Source organism: Gadus macrocephalus, chromosome 13 (assembly GCF_031168955.1).
Source record: "Gadus macrocephalus chromosome 13, ASM3116895v1".
Lineage (NCBI taxonomy): Eukaryota > Metazoa > Chordata > Actinopteri > Gadiformes > Gadidae > Gadus > Gadus macrocephalus.
Genome location: NC_082394.1, coordinates 13,866,280 through 13,880,966, shown reverse-complemented (window position 1 = coordinate 13,880,966; position 14,687 = coordinate 13,866,280). Strand labels below are relative to the sequence as shown.

The following is a 14,687-nucleotide window of genomic DNA, read 5'->3' as shown; positions in this document are numbered from 1 at the left end:
TAAATCTTTCAACAAACCAGATTTCTTGGGTACAAAAAAAGCATTCATATTTCAGGCATGGCGTTAGACACAAATGCATTTTGTGGAGTAGTAGCAATCTGTAGTATATCTATGGACTCTTAGCTCTCCTTGACTTTCCAAATATTAAGTTTAGGATTTGTGTCAGACATACAAAAATATTCCATACATGTGTCGTCATGAAAGTATTTTGTCTTCGATGTCATGATATTGGCTAACTCGTTACAGCTGTAGTAGTACGTATGTGAGGTCCTAAGACGTGTGTGTGTGTGTGTGTGTGTGTGTGTGTGTGTGTGTGTGTGTGTGTGTGTGTGTGTGTGTGTGTGTGTGTGTGTGTGTGTGTGTGTGTGTGTGTGTGCATGTGGACATATACCAGAGCCACGTTGACTGGCCAGGCTGTTACAACTTATCCTTGTAAATAAGAATATCCATTGATTTCTTGTATCCTAATGACAGTAAGTCATCGACGGCTTTCCTGGTAATAACTTACATGTATAAACGGAAGCACTTAAGATTGAAGGTTAAACATTCAAAATCGTGTGCTATACCAACCAACTGTATACAAGTTGCTCTATAGCACCTCTTGCTGGTGGGAATCATCGTTTCCCACCAGCTTAACAGATTTTTAAATACACATTTTTCTGAATAAATGGGACATACAGACACGTTGTATCACAAAATGTTACGTATATCTCTTTGTGCAGAGCAATTACCGCTAACTGGGCAAGTAAGTGTTCCTTATTTTGCCCAAGAGCACTCTAAATGACCAGTTCTCAACAGAATAATTGTGTCTCTGCATAGCAGACATCCTGTGGAAGGTTACAATAATAAAACACCTAAAATTGCTATCTTATTCGGTTTACGAATGACTAGATAAAATGTTAATACACTGCAAAGTCATACTAGTAAGAATTTATTAAACGTGAAACCAGGATGGTATGAAAAGGTTGGAATGTGCCATTGGTGTAGACTTGTAGAAGATGGCATTTTAAACAGCTAAATGCAAGAAAAGTTGATTGAATTACCTCAATTGGAGTACTGACACGTTAAAAAATAATAAAAAAATAATTTGTTAACCAAATATAACGTATACATTAGTCATAGTAGTAGTCGTAATTTAGTTGTAGTAATTCATTCCCAAAGGACTTTGGTTTGTTGCTTTGGATAAGAAAGTGCATCAACTTCCATGTTAGGATCTCTTAAAGAAATACACCAAAACCTTCCCAGTGTAAACAAAAACATACATTTTAAGTTTGTGATGTTTTTGACAGGTGACAGGAGAGAATGTCACACATTCTACGGAAAATACTATTTACATAATTCATAATTCATATTCTACATTAATAAGGCCTGCCTCATTGAAATAATCTATACAAGAATACAAATAATGACACTAATAATATCTAACCTTTTATGAATACATAACTAAGTGACCTGCAGGTTACACTACAGTGGATTTTGTATATGAAATTACGTAAGTTCTTTGGACATGGCCAACATGTTTGCAGTTGAATAACTGCATAACTGTGTAATATAATCAGAATTATAGGTGGGGCTTTGTGGGTGTTTCTATCTTTGGAAGGTGATAGGGGGTTCTCCTCCCAGCTGAAAGGTTCTGGTTTTAATGCCCAATGTCCACACACTACCAGTAGGGTATGGACCCTACAGGTAGGGTAGGGTCCATACCCTTACATACACTTCTGACTCTAAACAGTAGTTAAATAGTTCCAATGTAACGCAAGTTCAACGACTGGGTTGTGTCTGTTTTCCTATGGATTATCGTTGTGCGGTGACAGGATAACAACAACAACACCAAGCCTGTCTACTGGTCCGTGTCATGAGTGGGCGCTCGCAGGCTCTCTGCTGATTGCCTCCCATCCCCGGTTTTCTCCCCTCTCATCACGCTGGAGTCGGGGAATCCTGGAGGATTTAGAAGATTGTGAAAGGGATTGGAAAATGTTCAGTGTGACTAAGAAGGAAAAACATATCTTTGCCAGTGTATCTCCACGGAATATCACTTAAGAATGTACTTTTACAGTCTTGGTAGAGCACAGGAGAGATGTCTGCAGAATTTTAAAAACAAACAAATTTCGATTTCCTAACCGCAGACGACCGTCATCTCTCAAAGTGGAGACTTTAAGTGTTTATACAACCCATTTGTTGAGATAAATGAAAATTAAAGAACCTGGGAGTGTATTGCATCACATTTTTACATCATAACATAACTTGATAAAGTTAGGATACGCATACAAATAATAAACGTAAAAAAATAAACATATTAGTGAAATAAAAGCCTTCCCAAAGCGATGTTCAATCCTAGTCCTACCATCACACCGCGTTTTTTTATTAAGAATGGTTGAATCCATACTGTCTCACCATTGGAGCCGCTCTCCTTCCACTTGAGCTTGTTCTCCTCTGTGAGCCGGGACCAGGTGGTGCGGAAGCTGACCAGCTCAGAGGTGACGTGGGCCCGGCTCCACTCCAGGCCTCTGGAGCTCTCCTTCCAGATGTTACTGGAGAGAAGGGACGCCACCGTCAGCCTTATGCTCGTGTGTTTAGTGTCTGGGACGAGATAATCTAGGATGGACTTTATTAATCACAGATGGGAAATTGCGGTTGTGGAAATCTGCGAGGTCCTGAACGAAAATGTCACTGTGATCATTTGTGGATTTGTTTGTTATCGAATTTCCTTGCAACTCTCCCTCTCACCTCATACGCATGAGGTGAGAGTTGGACCAAGCCCTCTCTTCCTCTCTCTCTCCTCAACTTTCTCCCCTGTTAGACCAAGCTCTCTCTTCCTCTCTCTCTCCTCAACTCTCTCCCCTGTTAGACCAAGCTCTCTCTTCCTCTCTCTCTCCTCAACTCTCTCCCCTGTAAGACCAAGCTCTCTCTTCCTCTCTCTCTCCTCAACTCTCTCCCCTGTTAGACCTAGCTCTCTCTTCCTCTCTCTCTCCTCAACTCTCTCCCCTGTAAGACCAAGCTCTCTCTTCCTCTCTCTCTCCTCAACTCTCTCCCCTGTTAGACCAAGCTCTCTCTTCCTCTCTCTCTCCTCAACTCTCTCCCCTGTTAGACCAAGCTCTCTCTTCCTCTCTCTCTCCTCAACTCTCTCCCCTGTTAGACCAAGCTCTCTCTTCCTCTCTCTCTCCTCAACTCTCTCCCCTGTTAGACCAAGCTCTCTCTCCCTCTCTCTCTCCTCAACTCTCTCCCCTGTTAGACCAAGCTCTCTCTCCCTCTCTCTCTCCTCAACTCTCTCCCCTGTTAGACCAAGCTCTCTCTCCCTCTCCCTCCGCAACTCTCTCCCATGTTAGACCAGTCTTAACGGCATCACATCCCTGACTCCTCTTCACCTCGCTCTGTGATCTTCTCCCGGATTGAGGCGTGCAACACATGACGTGAGGGTAACCTCATGAATAATGCAGGGCTCTGTGTGATGTTGGCCCCCAACTAGTGTTGCTCCAGCATGACTCACCTCTCCTTCATTAACATAGCTAGTATTCCATCGTGTCCACACCCAACTTCTCTACACCCCCTTTCCCCCTCATAAGGTCTCTCTCTCTCTCTCTCTCTCTCTCTCTCTCTCTCTCTCTCCCATCTGGTCTGTTTTATGGATAACGTTCCGGTCTCTGGTGTGTGAATGCAAATGTAAAGTCAAGACATGGTAAATCCTCTGCGTTCGACCTGTGTCTGCTGCGTGGGTCCGGAGGGTTCTCATCCACCAAGGGAATGACGATTCTCTCAGCCATGTCTGACAGCAGGCAGAATGTGGGATCCACGATGAAGTCTATGAACCCTGCCGAAGGAACATTCTCACCACGTAAGCACGATAATATATGGATTCTCTGGAAATAAAATGACACCATGCATGCACAAAATAGCTGATGAAATACTAAGTATTTTAATAAAAAACGGGTGTATTATAGTGGAAGGTGGTGGCCTACCGATCTGGGAGTCGGCTACGAGGGTGGTGTTCCGGTCACACAGTGGAGAGAAGGGCAGGCCCAGCTCTGCCTCTCTATCGCCCTCACAAAGAGAGAGAGAGCCAGAAAAAGACACCTTAGACTGCAGTCAACACTTGCCAAAGAACACATCATTGCCGTGCCGTTCTGCATCTCCCATGGAACACCATGTATGTACTTTTCGTTCTTCAGAGATCAGACATGGTTTGAGACAGAAAGCACCCCGCCCCCAAACTCTCACATTCACACGCACGCACACACACTCACACACTCCACAGTTCAGACCATGTTTCCAAGATAGTAGAAATTGTAAAAGTATAAGTGAGAAGATGGATTTGGACTCCCGGTAACCTCCAAAAAGAGGTTTGTCTTAGAGCTGAACGGGACAGAATAAACAGCAGAGGACGTTGTGAACGGAGACGGAACGCAGCACAGAAAATACTGAAGAGAAGAGAAAGAGAGACGAGATCAGAGAGGAGCAGAGGAGAAGAAAACCGTAATGAGACGTAGGGAACAGAGAAGAGAGGAGAAGAGAATGGAAAGTAAACAAAGAGAAAATAAAGTAAGTGAAGGCAAAATAAGAAAGGCAATATCACCTTTTTTCACTTATATATATATATATATATATATATATATAAGTGAAGAAAAGGAGAGAACAGAACAGAACAGAAAAGTTGAGAAGATAAGTGAAGAGAAGAGAGTGGAAGAGACGAGATGATAACAGAAGGCAGCACAAAGAACAAAACAGAACAGGTGAGAAGATAAGCGCAGAGAAGAGAAGACAATAGAATAGATGAAAATAGAACAGAAGAGAAACGAACCGAAGGAGAAGAGAATAGAGGAGAGGGCTGTGGTCTCTCACTGTCCCTACCTGCCTGAAGAACTCCTCCATGAGAGCTTTCGTCCAGCGAGAGTGCAGAGCCCAGGGCTTGGAGGGGTGGCTGATGTCAGCCGTGTGCAGCAACAGGGACAGCGCTTTGGGCTTGTTGATTCTGTTGGCAGAAAAGAGCATGATGACACAAATACAGTTTTTTTGTCCATGTCGTGATGAAAATAGGTTTCAAACACCTGCAGCATCAATTTCATCTGCAGTATTAAAATGGTATATTGGATTTTGAAAACTAGGGCTCATAAATTCATTCACAGCCCACCCACAATGCAAGTAATTGAAGGCAACGTTTATTATAATGCAGCCCTACCGTTCCTGTTGTTGTAGACAAGATTTCATGTCTTTCACTTGAAGGAGGTGAGAGGTCATATCTGTTGACAAGACCATCTCTATCACCAGTGACCGGAGCTCCCTGTCAACACGGACACACGCAAACGCACACATATACATACACATACACACACATACACTCATGCACACGCACACACACACACACACACACACACACACACACACACACACACACACACACACACACACACACACACACACACACACTCATACACACATACACACACACACGCACACACACATACCTCCTGTAAACCTCCTGCGCATTTGCAATGATGGCGAGAAGCAAGACTCAATAAGGTTACAACCTTTCTTTATGGGTTCCTCTTGTTCCCATGGTAACAGAGATTTTGATCAAACCCACTTTGAAGCTAGTGGTTAACAATTATCTCGCATGGATTCTGAAAAAACCGAGGCATTCATGACATATCAAATAACAGGTGTTGCAAGACATAATATCACTGATGCTGAATAATTTGTATTGGTGGAAATGACCTCTGGTTGGTATTCCTGTAATATCTTGTTGCCTAACAAGGTAGAGAAGAGCTGCAATAAATGGAGATTTCTTCTGTTACACATTCAGTCTGTTATCTAAAACCTATCTTATGAGGTGGCTAAGGAGCTCAACCTGCTCACCATGTAGGCAAGAACCAGGTTCTGCAATGCAAAGCTACATAATCTGTCCTCTTTCTTTCAGGCCACTTTCACCTATCACTAACTGTTCTGTCCATATAAAGGCACACCATAGAAAAAAACCTAGACATATTTATATCCCAACCCAAGGGAGAAAACAAGAGATCTGAGAGTAATGTACATCGAGGTCTCTGGAAGCACAGCCCTGGAAGGGGCCTGCCTCCAATGAGTTGTTTAAAAGCATCAAGTGCAGTGTTTACTCCAGCTAATGCGTCATGAACACAATGTGCTGTGCGGAGCACTGAGGGACTAATTATGGTGATCTCACATCCACTCCTCCCGCGTCAGGTTCACGAAGATGTTCATGCGGTCGTCCTGCAGGAGCCTGAACGCTGCGCTGAGGTGGTGGCTCTCCTGCACCGAGCGGTCGTTGTAGATCAGGGCGTACTCTGACCTGACACAGAGAGAGAGAGAGAGAGAGAGAGAGAGAGAGAGTAGATAGGTAGAGGAGCAGAGAAAGTTAGGTGGAGAGACAGAGAGAGAGAGAGAGAGAGAGAGAGAGAGAGAGAGAGAGAGAGAGAGAGAGAGAGATAGAGAGGGACGGTATATGTAGAGGAGCAGAGAGAGAGAGAGGTGGAGAGAAAGAGAGAGAGAGAGAGAGAGAGAGAGAGAGAGAGAGAGAGAGAGAGAGAGAGAGAGGTGGAGAGAAAGAGAGAGAGAGAGAGAGAGAGAGAGAGAGAGGTGGAGAGAAAGAGAAAGAGAGAGAGAGAGAGAGAGAGAGAGAGAGAGAGAGAGAGAGAGAGAGAGAGAGGAAGGAAGAGAGAGTGAGAATTAGCAAAAATGAGACAGACAGAAAGAGATGGATGGTGAGGTTGAAAAAAATAAAAGAGACAGTTTGAGCAACACAGTTTCAATCTGTATTTTTGGGCGTCTGCGCATGTGAGTGGACATATGCTGTGGCTGGTACACTCGTATTATTTCTTTGGTTGCAAAAGATACGTTGTTGTAAAGTAATAATTTTTGTTTTGATTTTTTTCCGGAACAGGATATTACGACGTAGTTGGACTAGCACCAATATACAATCGTATCTTATCTACATCCAACCCAGCATTTAAGTGTTTTTCTACGACTTTACCGAGCAGGCATTTTGACCCTTCAAAATAATGAGGATAATGATGATTAAGATGATGATGATGGCTTCCATGAGACAGTTTTATCCCTCTTGAGTGGAAAAAGAGCGTGCAAAAATACACCACTTTCCCCTCCGCTATAATGATTTCAGATAATACAATTTGTTTTTAGAAGCCTTCTTTTCCAGTGTACTGCCTTTCTATATTTCTCTCCTCTGGTCCAAAATCAGCTGCCATGACTCTGATAAACCGTCCCCAAGTCCTCCCTGGGTACGGGTCCCTCAGCTTTCTCAAGGACGTCACCACAGGAAGAGGTGTGCAGAGCTGCGGTCGTTACCTATAATGTTCCTGTTCCTATAATAATAATAATAATAATAACAGTAATAATGATAATAGTAGGTCGATGTGCTTGTTACAGGGAGGAGGAGAGGGGCTCACTTGGTGTGGATGTGGAAGTTGTTGGTGGTGCCCGTGTGTTCGTAGTCGTGAATGGCAGCGGCGAACAGGCAGGCCATCACCTCCAGCTCAGACAGCCAGTGCTAATCAGGTGACAGATATCAAAACAAACCCACACAGAGTGCACGTGACTCCAATAGTCCAACACGTATACATGCACGCTGTCGTCAACCGACAGCGAATATATTAAAATGTCACAACATATAAATGCATAAAAATGCAGAAATAGAGCAAGTAAATAGACATAGAATGGTGCAAACACGCATATTAATAAGCTTAGCTCTGGTATTAACATGAGTGTTTGTAATCAGAGTACAACGATGCAGTTGTTTTTAATGGGATATCATGTTTACTGAGATCTAACAGCGCACCAATTTGAGACGCCGCCTCGGTAACAGTTGGACGCCATTAATCAATGTTCTGCTTCCTGCGCATCCTAAGCAACGAGGGTGTTATCATACCACGAGGCCGGTGCGCAGCAGCAGGCAGTGCAGTGTCTGGGTGACGTCGGCGGCGTGAACGTGACTGTGGTAAGGGTTGTTGTTCTCACAGTAGCCCCTCTCCAGCGCGGTCAGGAACTCCGTCAGGCAGGAAATGGGGATCTGCAGACCATATTGGGCACTTCATTAGTGACCTTTCAGTGGCCCACAGAGGATCAGAAGACAAGAGCGGGTTACGCATTCATTATGCGAGTTACGCATAATGAGTAGGGAGTGGAGGTACATGAAAACACACACAAATGTATAAAGCTTTGTTATTTATTTGTCGGGAATATGTCAGAATCATGTTTCCATATATGTTCCATAAAATAAACGCAATTGTTCATGTTCAAGTGTTCAATTTGAATGAATGAATCAATTAAATTAATGAAATCATTCTTGAATAAAAAGAAAAACACAGCTTTCAATGCTGCGCTCGATTTAGTGTGTAGAGTGTAGCCTCGTGTGTGAGGCGAGTCTGTGTCTGAAACACACAGACTGATACCGTACCTTGAAGCGGCTGTTGAGCTCATATCGGACCACCAACTCGAACAGCAGGGTCTGTAGAGAGTGGTCACAGCTGGCCGAGTTCAGCGCAAACACGTCAAAGTTCCAGCGGTCGACATCCTGACAAGCAAGAGTGAAGGCTTGTTATGTTACTTTGTGTATCAGCGCTGAGTTGTGTGTTTCTGTGTGCGTCTCCCAGCGGTCCGGCGTGATGCCCGTCACTGGGAACGTGATGCATGTATGTAGAGGTGTGTCGCTTCCCTCCCGGGATGAAGTAGCAGCTTGGTTTTCTTCATTTGGTTGAGTAAGCCCAGACCCCTAAGAAGGCTCCTGCACGCGGGCCGTCACTTACCCTCAGACAGGTGACGACGGCTGGGTGCTGGTCCGGCATGGCGGCCGTGTAGGCCCGCTTGAACATCCTGGGAGTAAAGCGGTGTTTACGTTAGGTTCAGTGGGAGTTCACATGTGGACACTGTGCAGCCACCTCAACTCACACGCTGTTTATATAAATCCTCTGCAGACCGTGGAGACGATTGCCCCCCCCCCCGTCCCATCTCCTCCTTCACTTGCCCAGTCGACAGGATGTTTTACATAGGAGAGTAACCCCCTATTTCACATGAGTGTTTTCAGCTGGATGTTTTTAGTGTGATAGAAGCGATACGTTACTATACAAGGTGCTTGCAATACAGACTTATAGAAAGAGATTTTTTTTTGTCCCACACAGGGACCCCTTACCCCCCTAGATCACCAAATAACAGCTAGGTCTTATTGGATATTGTTATCACAAACGAATAAAGAGAAACAAAGCATGCACAACGTCGATGCCATAGTTAGTCAAGCCCACTACAGGTTAACCCCCCATTATCTTTATCAACAGAATGACAGATAATGCCGTGTGTCGGGTTCCCGAACCTTTCCACAAATATCCCGGCCTGCACTGCGTGGACGATGCTGCGGAACTTGGGCTTCTCGTCCGAGCGGCGGCCAGGGAGTCTGGTTCTCTGAGTGAAGGTGGAGGCCAGCCAATCGGTGACCTCCGAGGGCACGCCGTCCGAGTGCAGCTGCTGGAGGTCGTCCTCCGAGTCTAACGATTGTCTATGATGGAATAAAGGTTAGAATCAGCCCTGGAAACCACCCTGTGTATTACGGAGCGACTAAGTGACGATATGAAGGCCAAGAGCAGCGTCCTGTTGCTGAGAAAACCCCTATGTTCTGATGATAATCAGCAACCACGGATAAGGTGTTAAACCACAGAGAGGAAGCAGACAGAGTTGTTGAAAGTGAACTACATAGTAGCCACATTTGTTTCAGACACATTCTTTGCCAGGTCATATTCTCCAAACCATACCATGAATAAAAGAGGAATACAAGAGATGCACTACTGTGTGCATCGTATATACTCCACCTAGTTCCATCGAGGTAGGCAGCTTCTAGCAGTGATGCCGTGAGGGCTAAATTCTTCTTTATCTCATCGTAGTCTACATCTTTCTCTTCCAGTTGCTTCAGCATGCCCCGTAGCCTTCATGGAAACAAAGCAAAACGAAACCAACAAATTACATTTTCCATGTGACCACTTGCACAATCATATGGGTATTATCTTGCTATTACTGCTGAATTTTGGTCAAATGATCCAGTCATTTAATGCGAAGGCAAATAAAAAAGCTTACCAGGTTATAAGAGTCATTTAGAAATGCACCCCAAAAAATAGGTAATTTTAGGTAATTTAAGGTGCAGGTTACTACAGGTTCTCACAACAGGAAAATAATGTGGACACAACTGTGCGTGTGCGACTGCAACACCAGCCTGCTAAACATAGTCAGAAGAAAAATCAATCCATGTCAATGTTCGCAAAACTGTATGGAGTTGTGGATCTGTTTAAGAGGGAAAAAGGTCCAAGAAATGCTCTGACAACAGGTAACAGGCCTGTTCAGGCCAATTAGAACTGGGGTCATTTGGAAGGGTTTTAAATGCCACGCTCCCCTCAAGCCACTGGCAAAACAGGGGCAACATTAGTGACACATTTTCCATGAGAGGAAACCTTGGATAGCTATCGTTACGGGCTGATGTCACGCATGGTTTGTGAGTCTGGAGAAAAAAATACTTGATTTGGGATTTGTAAAGCACTGGCCACAGACTTCTGATGTTATCTGAAATATTTCCTCAGTCTTGATTTGCAGTTTTCATCAAACGCGGCCCTATGGTCCAGTTTTGTTGCTTTGAGTTATCGACTGTAACAACAAAGACGTTTCTCAAGACAGATCGTCATATACTGGAGACTCATTCAATGTTTTCTCATCTAATATAACATACAAATATTATAGAGATGATACATTTCATGTCTTTGGATAAACACAGTAAAAATGTTTTTTTTGGTTTATTCATTTGGCTGCACACCATAGTGCAGTGGCCATAATGGTTGTGTTCAAACAATGCCATGCCATCAAGCCAACTCCTGGGGCGGGTGGCTCACAGCTTGTCAAGTGTTTATCACACTGGCAAGGCCTTTCAGAAGCCGCCTGGCCACTAAAATAGCATGCTTTGATAGGCCAGCAGCAGCTCGTTTTCAAACTAAAGTAATCTTGCTGATAATGCAGCCTATTTACCATGCAACTATTAACAGTTCAGAGTGGCTTTATAAAACTAACACATTGTCAGTGGTGCACAGCTGTACACATGATGGTAGGGGAGTCCAATCTCACGTGGTATTCTCCATGCAAGGGAACACATGAAAAGTGGTTTGAGAGGAGATTGTTCCTTGTTCAAATATCAGTTATATAATAATAATATCAACACTGAGCATGATCAGTCATGACAAAGAAAATAATGGCTTTTAGACTCATTGCAAATGAAAACATGGAACCCAAGACAGAATAGTTCACAATGCTGTCAGAGAGAGCAGACCACTGTTAAAATCATTCCTGCTTGTATCACACAGAACAGAGCTAGGCAGTCATAATACTGCAACGGAGTCATCCACAAGATGCCCATTGCGCAAGCTATGTGTGCCAGTGAGTGCGTGAGACATGCAGCTCACATCAGTAACTAAAGAGGCAACTAGAAAACCACAAGCAAAGGCTGAAACCGTGCAAGGCTTTGCTCTTTCACTTTTTCTTCAGGAAATAACAACCAACAAACTTGTGTGGTTATTTTTCTTTTATCGGATATAACCCATGCTTTGACGTTTAAGTAAGTCAAACGTGTTTTTGTCACACATTATTGCGTTGTGGTAAATGCACAGAGATGCAACACACAATGACACTTCTGATGATAGAGTATGCGAGGTGAATGATATCACTTCAAATCATCATCTTAGTTAACACTTAGTTAATACTTACTAGCAGTAGTATAGTTCTACTGCTAGTCAGGTTACTAGGCTTGTCAGATCCTAATGTATTGCATAATACTCTGAAGTTACAAACAGATAATCCTCCAATCTTACCTAGATATAGGAATCTGCAGACGTTTTTTACGGATTCGTACCAACTCAGCCATTTATAGTCAAATTATTCCCCTTTAGATCCACTCAAAAAATTTACAAAAATGCAGGCTCGGGGAAAATGATTGTAAAAGTTCTCTTAACCACCAACACAAACTTGTCTGCCCTGAGACAGACTTCTGTTTCAACTGCTCTCCCACCCACTACTGGGGGACCTACTCCACTCCACTGTGATTGGCTGGCCTAAAGTGTGTCATAGTGAGCCTGTGTGTGTGTGTGTGTATGTGTATGAGTGAGAGAGTGCATCTCGGACTATGTGTGTGTGTATGTGTCATTGTTACACTGAGTGCTTATGCGTTCACGTAAACTAGCATGTCGGGGGTGTGTGTGAGCTGACCCCCGTCGATGAAGTGTTGAGCGTCGATGTTTTTAAGAAGTTTGTGTATACTGTCTAAAAGACCCCAATGAGAATTTTCCACCGCCACTGAAAAACTCAAGGACCACAGAGAGAGTCTTTGACTCGCAATACACCAGAGACGCACAAACCCAAATACACAAACAAGCCTTATCCTCAAAAGCCACAGGCAACAGCTCTGTGGGTTAACAACCGTTGCTTAGTGGTCACCACTGTGGACATAAATGTTAAAGGAGACTAGCCCCTTTCACTGCAACACCCTGCCTGCTGTCTTTGGAACTGCTCTGTGTTCCGGCGCAAAGAGGCGACTCCTCAGCGTAGGGAAAATGGTGATGAAAGTATTTTTTCATATTTTTGATTATATTATTATTTATGATTATTGGTTTAAAGGCAGTGGACAAGTTTGCAACTTCACAAAGAAAACGTACGAACATTAAAAGCACTTCAACATCCAATTACTCATAGAGTTGACAACATACAGAAACTAAGCCTGGATAAAAAATCCCCATTGAGAGCACACGGCAGGTCACGCAGATACAGTGTAGCAGTCCTGTTAATAACACCCAGTCTCGAGGGAGAGGATGCACATTCGGTAACAACAATAAAGTCACAGAAAAAGACAAACTTTCGTTTTTTTCTGCCACGTTTACACTTTCTTTACAGGTCCTGCTAACTATGTGCAGAAGTCTTTTAATAGCGAAAGCTGTGAGAGCCGAGCTGCAGCGTTGTCTTGGGAAAGCCCCCATTGCCTGCTCCCTGTCTCCCCTGCCTGCCTCGCTCCCGCCCTGGCCGCCGGGTCACGCTGGCTCTCTGGCTCCCAGGCCCTTTGACATGCCACTAGCTGCACTACAGCGAGACTCCTTCAGCAGCCGTAGGACCGTGGAGGGCCTGCATGGGGTCAGGGCCGCTGCCCGGTGTTATGAACAAGTATCGTTTGAACATTGATTACTGCAAGCGAAGCGCAAGGGTGGGATTAAAATCCAAGACTGGCTTGAGGATGGTTTGGGATCTTTTGGGTGTAAAATCCAAGTCGGAACTTAGCTATATTTTGGACCTACTGTTTATTTACCTGTGTTTCAGACCATAAAGCAAACAGAAAAAGACATACTTCTGATAGGAGCTATAAATAAAGGGGTATTTGATTTCAGGGGTCAGTGGAATGTATTCATTTGCATGTTTTGGTAACTAAGCGGTCTTCATTCAGCCTGCCTGTCCTCCATCTCCCTCTAATGATGACAAACATGTCCCGGGGCAGTCAGTGGGACACGCCAGCAGCCCGGGATTTATCTCAGCAGGGGGAGAAAGGACTGGTGACATCATAAATAATATTCAAAGTTTGTGTTTCCAAGGATGGGAACCAGATATCTCCGTAGTAGTCTCCGAATTAGTTGCAGAGAATGACGAAACAACCGCTATTTTTCTACTCCAAGTGTGGAACCAACAAGAGGCTGAACGTGTTTTATTTCAACTGACCTAACCAAAGCCATTCCAAGAAAAACAGAAGAAAAGTCTTAGTCTATAACGTCACGTGATGCACCCACAGTAGATTGATGAAGATGGACGAATAAAACACGAGAGTTACACCTAACACACAAGCATTGCACAGTACAGGTAAGGGAATCTAGGGGTCCTACCGCGCGGACGTGGACTCCCACTGCTCCAGGTTGATCCCCAGGTGGACCATCCTGTGGCGGCGGACCGCCGGAGCCGTGACGCCTCCGTCCGCGGACACACGTGCGCTGCTGCTCATGTCTCTGTGCACGCGTGCAGGCAGGGGCTACGTGTTTACGCGAGTGTGCCTTCCTGCTGCAATCGGTATGAGGGCACCAACCGGAGTGTCTGGATACGTATCCAAGGATTTATGTAGATTCTCTTATCGTTCTGTGCGTAGTGCTCGTGTGTGTGTGTGTGTGACGTGCTGTCTACAGAGCCCCCCCCCCCCCCCCCCCCCCCCGAGTACTTATAGTGTTGAACCGGTCTAGGAGGACACCTACGTCAACAACACTCTCGGTGGTGTGGATGTGGCTTATATATCAGGACCTGTGTTTCCACCATTAGCTGGCCCCTGGGTCCAGCCACAGGAGCCTGATCCAAGGTGGACTAGTCCCATAATAGTCCCTCTGCATGCATGGCCTCCACACACACACACACAGACAGACGTGCAGAGACGCACATACACACACACACACGCACGCCATGTGTGCCTGTGCACTTCCTCTCCTACATCCAAACATGCACACAGCCAGACACACAAACACACCAGCACTGACAATGACTACAACCCTTCGCGCCTGGTTGCCACACTGGAGATCAGTGTGTGTGTGTGTGTGTGTGTGTGTGTGTGTGTGTGTGTGTGTGTGTGTGTGTGTGTGTGTGTGTGTGTGTGTGTGTGTGTGTGTGTGTGTGTGTGAGGTTCA

At 44.7% G+C, this 14,687-nt stretch overlaps 1 protein-coding gene across 2 annotated transcripts; it reads right to left on the bottom strand.

Moving 5' to 3' along the window:
- Positions 1-918: 918 nt before the first annotated feature.
- Positions 919-14,646, bottom strand: LOC132470816 (dual specificity calcium/calmodulin-dependent 3',5'-cyclic nucleotide phosphodiesterase 1B-like). 2 transcript variants are annotated; one of them, XM_060069700.1, is made up of 14 exons: positions 13,905-14,646; positions 9,825-9,938; positions 9,332-9,514; positions 8,772-8,838; positions 8,423-8,539; positions 7,895-8,035; positions 7,416-7,516; positions 6,176-6,301; positions 5,174-5,275; positions 4,846-4,966; positions 3,957-4,038; positions 3,697-3,808; positions 2,395-2,531; positions 919-1,938 (listed from the first exon to the last, which is right to left on the bottom strand). In XM_060069700.1, the coding sequence occupies exons 1-14, from the start codon at positions 14,018-14,020 to the stop codon at positions 1,841-1,843; spliced, it is 1,617 nt and encodes a 538-aa protein (XP_059925683.1). In that variant the 5' UTR covers positions 14,021-14,646; the 3' UTR covers positions 919-1,840. The 2 variants fall into 2 exon arrangements, with proteins under 2 accessions (XP_059925683.1, XP_059925684.1); XM_060069701.1 differs by lacking the exon at positions 13,905-14,646 and adding an exon at positions 11,859-13,786.
- Positions 14,647-14,687: the final 41 nt, after the last annotated feature.